The 12,318-nt window shown below is 37.7% G+C and overlaps 1 protein-coding gene across 1 annotated transcript; it reads left to right on the forward strand.

Moving 5' to 3' along the window:
- The first annotated feature begins 1,975 nt into the window (after window positions 1–1,975).
- LOC117298653 lies at window positions 1,976–11,568 on the forward strand. The gene is made up of 10 exons (XM_033781971.1): window positions 1,976–2,077; window positions 3,344–3,552; window positions 4,622–4,866; window positions 5,247–5,341; window positions 6,344–6,500; window positions 7,818–7,972; window positions 8,463–8,631; window positions 9,373–9,449; window positions 9,598–9,757; window positions 11,077–11,568. Exons 1-10 carry the CDS (start codon window positions 1,976–1,978, stop codon window positions 11,394–11,396), a joined length of 1,689 nt encoding a protein of 562 aa, XP_033637862.1. The 3' UTR covers window positions 11,397–11,568.
- Window positions 11,569–12,318: the final 750 nt, after the last annotated feature.

Here is a 12,318-nt window from a genome sequence, read left to right on the forward strand (position 1 = left end):
ACTTATGAAGTTTATTCCATACTCATTTGGAAAATAGTTCAATATGAGTAATTGATCAGTGCATAGAAAAGGTAGCAAAATCAAAAGCGAATGTATTAAACAAAATAAACATAGTTATTGTTAGAGCACATAATAAGTAAATAACCATGAATTAACTATAGGTACAAGAAAGGAGTGAGAACGTGGGGCTGTTAAGCCAAGGCTTGTAGATAGCAGCCTTTATACAGAAAACAAACAAACAAACAAACACACATACAAACAAACAAAATAACTAACAGAGAGGACGAAACAAGGACAAGACAGACAAAACTAACAATGACATTACAAATTGCTGACGACAAAATACAAAGTATAAAAGTACCAGGCTAACTTTAGACGACCATCTTTTAGGTGAAAAGGATGAGTGTTTACCAAATTGATACAATTTTTTGATTTAAAAGGGAGGAAAGAAACAAACGGGTTGCTCTGCTGAGCCGCAAGAACAAAAAAGTTTGACAAAAAAAAACCTCAACACGTACCGCCAACAGAAATACAGAAGGGGGGAGAGATGTTATATTTGCTGATCTCGATGTTTTTGCTCTCAGCAATCGACTTGTGTGCAAACAAGCTAAGTACCATTGACTGACTCCGGTTTCTCTCTCTTTTGAGTCCGTCAAGTGGCCGGTAATGACGCCGGGACTTGAACGCGCGGTGTCAAGGGGAGAACATTCGCCAGCTGGCCCGGTAAAAAACGCGAAGTGCCCGTGCGCCTTGCCAGGTCGATAGTAGTCCTTCAATCTCTAGTCCACTATGTTATGGTTTGAATTGTCCAGATTGCTTTGAAATTATGAATTAATGCCGAAAAAACGGAGAGAGGTTGAGTATTAATGTCGGTGAGGAAATATTCCATTAAAGCAATGGAAATATTTACCGAAAATAAAAATGACGAACAGTTGTGAGTTTTTTAATAGATCCCAAATGGAAAAGAAAAAAAAAGGAGAGAGAGAAGGTTGTTACAACAAAGAGTACGCCTGGAGTTTCATCTTTCAACTTGTTGAAAGGGCATTACCATTTTCATGGCCTCCGTTGCCTGCGTGTAATTCCATGCCTGAAATAGGGCAATGTTTTCCCAACCTACCCTATTATAATGGTGTTGCTTTGACAAAATAAAAGAAAAAATGCATTCAGTGTTGACCCATCGCTTGTTTCAATCTCTCAGAGGTATTTCCATATAACTATATTCAGCCGCAAATTTCATATTGTAGGCTTTAACTAAAACTCAAATATTGAAAAAGTTTGGTGAAGACATAGCTCTGTATAGGACTCTTTCTGTGTGCTGCACACTGTAGTTTATAAAAGTCCTTTATCATGTTGGCTCCACTTGGTCATGTTCCTCATATTGAATAGCAATAATGAACGCTAATAATTTTGTAAAAAGAAACCAGACTATTTTGTTCTTCCAGCCTCGGTTTGGTAACATTGATATCAATGTGAGAAATTCAAGATGGCTGCACCATGATAAAGGTCTGTACGAAAGTGAAAGACATTGTTTTGTCGGCTCCACTTTTCAGGAATAGGCTACCTAAAGAACTGACCCAATTCAACATCTGCTGGACGTGTAGGAAAACATACGCTAAAGCACCTGACGTCAGAGGAGATCATGCAAAGTCATAATGAACTATTGTTGAAATTATTAAGTGTTGACCTACGTGATGGGTCTGGTAAAATAGGTCAGACCATGTGTTGGTCAGTCTGGCATGTAACCGATGTTTCGCTGCAAGTTATCGATTTATACAAATGAGCAAAAATTATGTTTTTTTACCGATGTTTTAAAGTCACATCACTGTTATGCCGCAAGCCATGAGTTTGGTTAATTATTGTGCCATTGCGTTTTTCTGCTTCATTACATCGTGTTGGGCGAACTCTGTTTGTCATCAAACTGAAAATCCAATTGATACGGGTCTAAGGCCTCAAATCAAAGACAAACACGGACAACATGCTTGGTTTTGATGTGACCGCGCTGTTCTTTCTGGCATGGATCTTGCCAGCCAGTAGTAGTGTTGATTTGACTGCGACTCCTGGTGCGGCTGGACCCGAGGTAAGAATTGAGCAGAATCCAACGGAAATAATGTTATAAATCTGTCTTAATATTAACTACCGTTTCCAGGTCAGTTGCACTTCATTTTACCAATAGAACATCGTTTACCACACAATGGAATGTCATTGCTGTAGTTAAAGGCAGTGGACACTATTGGTTATTACTAACAAAATAATTATGAGCATAAATCCTTACTTGGTAACGAGTAATGGAGAGCTGTTGATAGTATAAAACAATGTGAGAAACGGCTCCCTCTGAAGTGACATAGTTTTCGAGAGAGAAATAATTTTCCTCGGATTTGATTTCGAGACCTCATATTAGATTTTGAGGTCTCAAAATGAAGCATCTGGAAGCACACAACTTCGTGTGACAAGTTTATCTCGACACTTCGACGACCAATTGAGCTCAAACTTTCACAGGTTTGTAATATTTCGTGCATATGTTGAGATACACCAAGTGAGAAGACTGGTCTTTGACATTTGCCAATAATGTCCAGAGTCTTTTTATGTCACATCTTGTCCTGGAATAATGCGAAGTTATTTCACTAAACGAAGATCTGTAAGCAAGAAGTAAGCTAGCGATCGCACATTCACTGTTACTGCATGTAAGAAATGGAAGATTCTCTATTTCATTAAAGTAGCAACGCCCACATATCATTTTAAGAAGCTATTGTAAAACATACATCTTCACTGTATAGTTTACTTAGGCATAAATCCTTTTATTTCCCCTACCCTTTTAAACATTGTGTATGTACCTTTTGCAAATTAATTGGGTTGTATGATGTGCCTATGTATGATAACAGTTTTTGGTAAACGCTGTGATAGTGTACTAGGATTTACCCTTATTTATTTTCTGCTTAACTGTTCTGCCATCTTGTCGCGAACTCGTTGTTTCATGTCTTATGTTCATCCGTCCTTTTGTTTGTCTGTCTGTCTGGCTGTTTGTTTTTAACAAGCTTATACTTACCACAACGGTCCCATATACTCTATTTATTACATTTATGTTTACTGTTACTTAATGATGTTTTTGCTTTTCTCCGTAAAAGGCCTACATGTAATTGTCGTTATTTGTTTTATATATTAAAGTATGGAAATAAATGTGTATTTGAATAATTGAATTTACTTTAATAGGGAACATACTATGGTTATTAATATTATTGAAAACATTTCTTGGTTATTAGGTTTTTAAGTATATCAGGAAAATAATTATGACTTGTGTATCCCACTCTTTTTGTTAATGGTTATGTGCAAACTACTTTACTTGTAGGTTGTAGAGGCGACGGTCCAGCGTATCCTTCTGTCTGATATCTTCACCGATGATTTCGATCTGCTTCGCCGTATTGCTTTGGTAGAGACATCAGATGGGACGGACCCAGTGAAGTTTGCCGATGGGTTAGCAGGTGGTATATGGAGGCTCAGGAAAGATGCATTTATCAGAACGAAGGAATTGTATCTGTCACCAGAAGATTGGGGGAGGTAAGTTGTTAATAGAGAAGGAAGGGTTGTACTTATTAAAACCATACCTTCTTAACATGAAAGTAGGGACGGTCAAATCACCCGCAAAATAATGTTGGATTTGAACAAGTTTGATACTATCGGAAAGCCCAATGGCTCTCCTCTAGTGCTAATTTTGTTTCGGTGACGGTTATGTGTGCCCGTGTGCCCTTGTACGAAAGCCCATTAGTGCCATCTTTATTTATATTTTACTGAATTTATTACCTGTTTCTGTTTTAAATACTTTAATTTGTACAGGCAATACAAAAAACTGCTATCGAAAGTATAAATAAATGCATCAATATAAACAGCTGCACTAAAAATATAAATAGCTGCACTGAAACTATAAATGCATGCACTCGCCAAATTAGTGCAAAAGCCTATACGGCCTTTGTGAAACGGGATCATTGAACTACCAGGCCTGTATTCGATGTTATACACTAACGCCTGCAATCCAAACTTGGTTTCGTAAAGTTCCTGGAAATCAAATAATTAACTGCCCATGAAAACATAAATAACTGTATTGAAAATAAAAAAAATATGCCACAACAACAATACAAATAATACTAAAGGATATAACAAGTTTGCCCGCATATACAGCTGTTCTTCAATCGTGTGTTGGTGTATTTTGGAGGTAACAATATGTTCGTATCAAATCACGTGATATATTATTTTGTTTCGTTGGCCTTTGTGTAAAAGGCCCTGGACACTATTGATAATAGCACTCCAAATAATCGAAACGGCTTCCTCTGAAGTAACGTTGTTGTTGAGTAAAGATGTATTTTCTCACGCAAATAAAAGAATACTTTAGCTGAAGCCTTTTATTATGCATCTAAAAGCACACAAAGTTGCGCAATAACGTTTGTTTCTGTCATTGTTCTCTTGCAGCTTCGACCCATTGAGTCAAAATGTTCACAGGTTTGTTATTTTATGCATATGTTGAGATACACCAAATGAGAATACTGGTCTTTGACAATTACCAAAGGTGTCCTAAACAGTCTTTGAGTAAAAGGGATTTTTAAATGCTTTGTAATGTCTTTGCTTTTAAAAGCTACTACTGGAATATCCAGGAAAGTGGCTTCAAAATCGACTGGCGTGCCATCACCTACGAAGACCTACAAGTACCTTATATATCAGCACTTGCCGCCCGGATATACGTCATGATGACGTCAGAGCACCCGGACAGTGTTCCGTACGATCTGGTAGACCAGATGGTGTTCTGGAAAACAAATTACAATCACAACGGGAACGCAACGCAGTTTGTAGAGAAAGTACGAGAGTTTCAGGATACGCAGAGTGAGTGTTGAGAGATGAAACCAACCTCTTGTTAGATAATAATTACATCAAACAATCTGGAATTATTGAACAACAGAAATGTAACGAAAGAGATTAAAACAATTTAAGCATCGTATTAAGATTATTTCTTCCTAAGGCTAAAGGTTGCAAAGTAAAGATGTATGACGACACATGTGGCTTACTTACAAGGATGTCTCAGTGGGGCTTTCGAAGTGGGTGTTAAGAAATTCACCATTTAACCCATTCGAAATATGATGTGCGTCACTTAAAACTGCACGCGAAGACTTACAACATTAAATCACCATTCTTAAACTGTTCATTTTGTTATTTCCTTATTGACAGCCATCTTTCTTTCTTTTTCATTGTTTTCTTGTTTTCAGTTTGTATAATTGGTGTTGATGTGGTCTTTATGTTGGATGCTTCTCTGTCGGTTGGAGAGGAGGGATTTGCTCGCAGTAAGTCATTCGTCAGGCAGGTAATGTCTCCAGCATTTTCATTTGAAACACAGTAATATATAACATCATTACTTCAACCAATCAATAAATCAATTTACAGTCGTTTCCATACTGAAAAAAAAAAAAAGAGAGAATAGACTGGATTAATAGGCTTGGAAAAAAAAGAATGGAATCAGTATGGAGTCCAATTTGAATAGCCGAGGCTCCCGGCCTGTTGACAGACAACCGTGGACAAACGAATTGGACGTAGAGAAATGAACAAAACAACCTACAAAGAACAAAACGCTTAAAGCATACATTCTGTTTTTGGAACCTTTCGATTGTTTGAATGCTAGGCCCATATTACTGTAGATATTGTATAGAATAAAAATATACAGTGACATTTCATTTTAAAGGGTGGTCGCGTTTTTGAGACATCTCCGAAAATCTGGAGCGAATATACCCCCCACCCCCTCAGGAAGAATAATCTCTTATAAGAATCAACAATCTTAGAAACGTCAGTAACGCGACTCGGTTTTTTTTTTTTTTTTTCTTTTTGCATAACCACGGTTCTTCAAAGTGAACTGTTTCTCAAAATCTTTTATATTACCGGAAGCTGCTGTAGGCTTCTAAGTTGTTATTGCAATTAAGGACTGCTACAGACAATCTCTCTACCCACGCACTATCCCCCAATGCAATAAATTACCACCAGAAGCAGAATATGGTCCCAGATGTCCCAGCGTTTAAGATCATGCTAGAAAAGTGCACAATTTAGCGATGCATGTGGGACTACACGTCAACAGCCACATCTGACGCGATTTGTGCAGCAAAAATATCAAGATCAAGGGTACAGAGACGAGCTGCCAGATTTGTTTAAAAAAGTGTACCGAACTTAAACCTTTCTTTTAAGTAACTATGATGATGTTTTAGAAAAGGAACAAACGACCATGATGCACCACGCATAACAGTCAGATTAAAGACAGCTATAATAAACCGGTTTTTTTTTTAGCTCTAAAGCTAATACCTTCAAAACTGTTTGACAGGTTGTTGAAGCATTTAACATCGGGCCAAATGATGATCAGACTAGTGTCGGATGCCTGCAGTTTTCCCACGAGGTCACCGTGGCCTTTGACCTTGGTGACCATGACAACAAAGAAGACATCTTAAAAGCTGTGGATGACATCAGTTATTCTGGAGGAGGTATGCTTTTGTTGTGTTTTTGGGGTTTCAAAAGTTGATCTTAGATGATCGATTCAAGGCACTGGACACTTGTCAAAGACCAGTACTCTCACTTGGTGTATATCCCAACGTGTGCATGAAATAACAAACCTGTGAAATTTAAACTCAATTGGTCATCGAAGTTGCAAGAGAATAATGAAAGAAAACAAAACACCCTTTTTGCACAAATTTGTTTTCATATGCATAATAAAAATAAAAGCCTTCAGGCCTGAAGTCTTTTAAAAGATTTGATGGAGAAGTTACCTCTTTCTCTTCGTTACCCAGAGGGAGCTGTTTCTCACATACTATCAACAGCTCTCTCTCTCGTTACCAAGTAAGTTTTTATACATTATTTTGAGTAATTACAAATAGTGTGCAGAGCCTTTAATCAAAATATAGCAGACTTTTACAATTGAGTAGTGTTTATTCTTTTGTCAGGGAAAAACATGGAAATTATGGCGTTACCCTCTCGGCGTTTATTGGTAAAACCCAAAATATTCTTCGAACAAAATCCGAGATTAATTATAATGACTGAGGGGCTCCATTTATAAGGTCAAACTCAGTTTTGTGATCCACTAAATACCTCGGATTAAAACCGTATAAAATTCCATTGTGTTTGATACCCTTAAAGTGCAATTTCTTTTTTAACCGGGAACAATTTTAGATGACGTCACGTGTCAAATGATCTTTACATTTTTGTACAGAGAAATTTTAGTTGGTTCCTGACTTTTAAAGATGTTTAATCAAAACGGGTTTGAATGTTGGCCTTTGACTGGCGCAAAAGTTCCCCTTTAGAATGTACAGACCCTAGTGTTTTTGATGTTTGATTATGTCATGTTTCAAATTTCGATCTATGAAAGAGTATCAAAATGGCATTTTACACCACTTTAACGTTAGGTATAGAGCCTAGTAAAGTTAGTAACAACAATTTGTATTATCTTTAACTTTTACTCACAATCTAAGGAGAAAAGTGACCTGTCTGAGAAACGTGAAATGTAGTGTCGACAAAATCAAAAAAATTTTTGAGGAAAGTTCATCCAATTTTCTTGTAATTAATTGGGTTCGGATGATCAATCACGAGCTTCTAATACAATTATTTCGCTTTGACACACAAACATTAATTGCGATACTGACGTAGGAATAATAGTCTGGTCCGTTTGTGTGTGAAACTGCAAGTAGTAATATATGGCAGTGAGGCATGTGACGAAGATGACTTATGCATAATTAATCGAGTCTTGTAAATTTGTTTAGTTAACAGTTGACTATCATTTTCCAATTATCCTATTTGATTTCGTTTAGGTACGGCTCTTGGGAAAGTTATTGATTTTATCCGGCAGTCGAGTTTCACTGAAGAGCATGGTGCCAGACGACTTGAGTATGCAGTACCGCGCATTGCTATTATCGTCACGGACGGCAAGACTAATAAAGAGTTTCCAGTCCTGTATCCATCCGCGGTAAGAATTTAGGAATAATAAAGTTATCAAGCCAATGCTGTGCTAAAGATATTGAATTTGCATCAGGATAAAGTTTATGTGTGTTCGCACTTTACACTCTGTACTGCCCGAGGTCTGTGGAAAAATAAATCACAGACACTTCACTCGGGTGGGTTTCGAACCCACGACTTTTGTAATTTTAGAGCAGTGTCTAGTCACCTATACCATGCCCGGTAAAGGTTTAAGCAAATGAAGGTCAGATCTAACCTGATCCCAGGAGCCACGGTGTCACGTTGTCACATTACAGAAGGTTCCAAGAACTTCTGTATGTTTTCTTTCAAGAATACATTATCATTATCTTCTGAAAGTAGAATGACGTTTTGGTGTTTTCATAATGGCAATGAAAAAAATCTTTGTAGTTGCATTTGCTGTCCATCAATTCTTATCAATTCTTATAAAAAAATAAAGATAAATAAATATATTGCAACGTTTATGTTGATTATGTGTGAAGTTGGCTCACAGTGCCGGCATCATGATGTACTGTATCGGTGTTGGTGATGCGAATGAAGAGGAGTTATCCATTATAGCAAGTAGACCAGCTTCATCTCATGTTCTGCACGTACGAGACTACCAAGCTATCGAGTACCTCAGGAACATTGTAGCGTCACGGACGTGTAAAGGTAGGAAGGGAAGTAGGCCCAACATGAATTTAAATTGGGTTGAAACAAGTGACATTGCAGTTTGTTAGGAAAATTTCAACAGCTCTTGCAAAAAACACGAGTTGTATTTTTGTGTGTTTACGTCCGGGCTGATTTTCAAAGAACTGCTTTTGAAGTAGAAAAAACTGCTTAACAGTACTGTTGTCTACTTACCATAAAAACCGAGCAGGATACTATCCAAATGTTACACATGACACAATATAGCTTTAATTGCCGTTAACCTTATTCGGGTATTTTTGTTGTGCTAAGCTACTTTTTGTGCTCTAGCAAAATGAAATAGGGCCCTGTGCTAAATTTCGTAGAGCTGCTTAAGCACAACAAATAGCTGTAAGCACAAAATGTGCTTATCGGAAACGCTGACAGTAACTCTTCTCAGAATCAAGTTTGGTACAAGCTGAAATCTTTTGATATGACCGCATACTTCGAAGTGAACTGTTTCTCAAAAAACTGGATACTTTCTTAAGCTCCTGTAGGCTTCTTTATCAAAAGTTTGTATTGACTTTCATTTTAAGAGTGATTACCAAACGTATATCAACTTTTATGCACACAATTTGATCTGCCTTTTTTTTTTAAATTAAAATAATTGCACTTACTTTGTTTAATTTTCTCCTTTTTGATCAATATGGAAATAACTGTTGGTTGAATTTAATTTACCTCAATGAACACTACATCACTGTTTTCTCGTTTGTTGAACAATTTAAGAAAGCACTTCTGTAGCTGTCGGCCAACCAATTCTGACGGATTTAGAAGATGGTGAAGCGCGTTTCGTCTCCTATCAGGTAAATGATCTTGACCATGTTGCAAATACCTTTTCTTTTCTCCCGTTGAAGCCAATATAACAGAACCTATTTTCTTGGGGTCTGCTACTTTTTACTGTTGTATTATTTGCATATTTTGCGCTTATTTTGGTAATTCTTTCATGCGCAGATAGATGCGGAAGAGGGCGCTACGCTGAAGTTCATGACGTCATCTGGTCTGGTCACCATCTATCTGTCATCTAAGGTACCGAACCCAAACGAAGCCGTGCATGATTACAAACTCGAGACTGATGGAAGAACTGATGTCTTCATCGACCCGGGAATGCTAGGTATGGTACTAATCTTTATGAGTAAAAATATTAATTAGTTTATTGGGAATGAAGGATGGAACTCGCCAGTCGGTGGGTGTCTTAAATGAACGACTAATCACTTTTAATGAATGGTGAGCTTAAGAGATGGCAACAGATAAACAAAAAATAATTTAACCCAAAATAACAAATATGTTTTTTTTATGAAGATGGTATTTGCGGCGTCTCCCCCTCCGAGTTCCTGAAAGAACATGTCAGGTGTAGCCTTACTTTTAAAGGAGCCTCTAACGCATAGGTGAACATGTCACTAACTGTGCACTCTTAACAACTCACTGGTAAAAACTTACACAAACAGAGTCCGGCTCCTGCCGTCGATTTCACAAAACTCTTCCTAACTTAAGACTAATCTTAGGACTTCGGACGAGTCCCAACCCTGCACTGTAGCATGCGAACCTTAAGATTAATCCTAAGTTAAGACGTGTTACTCGTCCTAACTCGAGATAAGACGAGTCCTAACTCTTTGTGAAATCGACCCCAGTGGGGTTAATGTGACCCAGAACAGATGGATTGTAATACGCGTCATCGACCGCCATCTTTGAGGTATCAACAAGGGGAAAAGTGCACACGCAGTTTGTACACGCGGCTTTTCAAAGATGGTGGTCTATGACGCGTATTGCAATCCATCTATCTGAACCAAATTACTCAGAAAGGGGTCAAACTGACGCAGAAATCGGGTCAAAATAGGATCAATCTGACACCAAAATGTGTCAGACCCCTGAGGCCTTAAAAGTGTATGTTAGTATAGAAATGAAGAAATAGACCTTTATATTGTTGATCAAATACTGTACTGAGCTGGTTGGCATGGACGGCCGACTTAAAATGCTAAATCAATTTAACAGATGTTTGAACAAAACTCAACAATTTCTGCAAACTTTTCATTAAATAAAATACCTCCCACCCTGGTTGTTTTGTGTCAAACAAATGCAACACTATGTTTGAATACTTGTGTAACATTTTTCACAAACAGTAGCTACCTTTTTTTGATTTGCATGTATGACTTTCCATAGTTTTCCATCCTAGGGGCCGATTTCACAAAGCATTACAACTCATCGCAAGATAATTGTCAGTATCACCATAGTGATGTGTATTGTGACATCATACTTTACTTAGCAACTATGATTGATTTGCAGTTAAGATCAATCTGAGCTCTTTGTGAAATCGGCCCCTGGTTGGCAACAACTTGTGCTTTGACGTTGGGATAGAAGGTCTATAAATGTAAAATTTGAAGAGGAGAAAAAAGCGTAATCGTGTGATTAACGAATAATATGTTGTCTTTTTAGGGTTTGGTAACCATACCATCTCAAGCCGTAGAAAGCGCTCACCATCGTCACAAGTGACGCTCTTTACGGCCATCTACGCACACGGCAACGGCACGCAGTTGCATGTCGAGTCGTCCACGGGGAATACTGCCGATCCTGGCTTCCCACCAGCCCCACTGTCGCCGACTACAGAAGTGTTAGACCCGGGGGACAGTGGGCAGGCTGCCCCGCAGCTTGGCGATGTTCCATCCTTCGCAACCAAACCTTCAAGTATGACTGGGGCGCTGTCACTTTTCTTTGCAGTTGTTTGTGTTGCTGTAGTCAATTTGAAATTCTATTGAAACATCATGAATCAACCTTTATTTTCAATAGAACTGGCATGACTTTCTTGGGATTTCAATTTCAAAAGAGCTAACTTCTAGCCTGTCTTCTATTTTACGTAACTCTTCAGGCCAACGTGATAAGAGCTTTTAAAGGCAGTGGACACTCGTGGTAATTGTCAAAGACTAGTCTTCTCACTTGGTGTATCTCAACATATGCATACAATAACAAACCTGTGAAAATTTGAGCTGAATCGGTCGTCGAAGTTGCGAGATGATAATGAACGGAAAAAACACCCTTGTCACACGAAATTGTGTGCTTTCAGATGCTTGATTTCGAGACCTCAAATTCTAAATCTGAGGTCTCGAAATCAAATTCGTGGAAAATACTTCTTTCTCGAAAACTACCTTACTTCAGAGGGAGCCGTTTCTCACAATGTTTTATACTAACAGCCTCTCCCCATTACTCGTTACCAAGAAAGGTTTTATGCTAATAATTATTTTGAGTAATTACCAATAGTGTCCACTGCCTTTAAAAGCAAGATTTCAAAAATCAAAACAATAAGTAGCTTTCTGCACAAACTTAGTTTACACCACAAACATGAGACTTGTGTGGAAATTCAAAGAAATCATATTAATTTTTTATTAACAATTAAACCAAAGTTAGTTCATCAATTTTCGTTTCGAAATCAATCGTTTCCATCAAAAATTCATCCGAAATATTGGTTTTCGCAAATTATACAGTCACCATTATGTTTAAGTAAATTTAGTATAATCTTCTGAAGTTGTTATATAATAATTCTATAACATACAAAGGATACATGAGTACAAGTTTCATAATAATATTATAATACCAAATAACATGGGACAACTATGTACATTCAAAACAGATGCCCGATTATACAATAGTCGGTTCCCGTTTGCCTCACAAGAATCAGTAGTC

The sequence above is a fragment of the Asterias rubens genome, chromosome 13 (genome assembly GCF_902459465.1).
Source record: "Asterias rubens chromosome 13, eAstRub1.3, whole genome shotgun sequence".
In the NCBI taxonomy this organism is placed as follows: Eukaryota; Metazoa; Echinodermata; class Asteroidea; order Forcipulatida; family Asteriidae; genus Asterias; species Asterias rubens.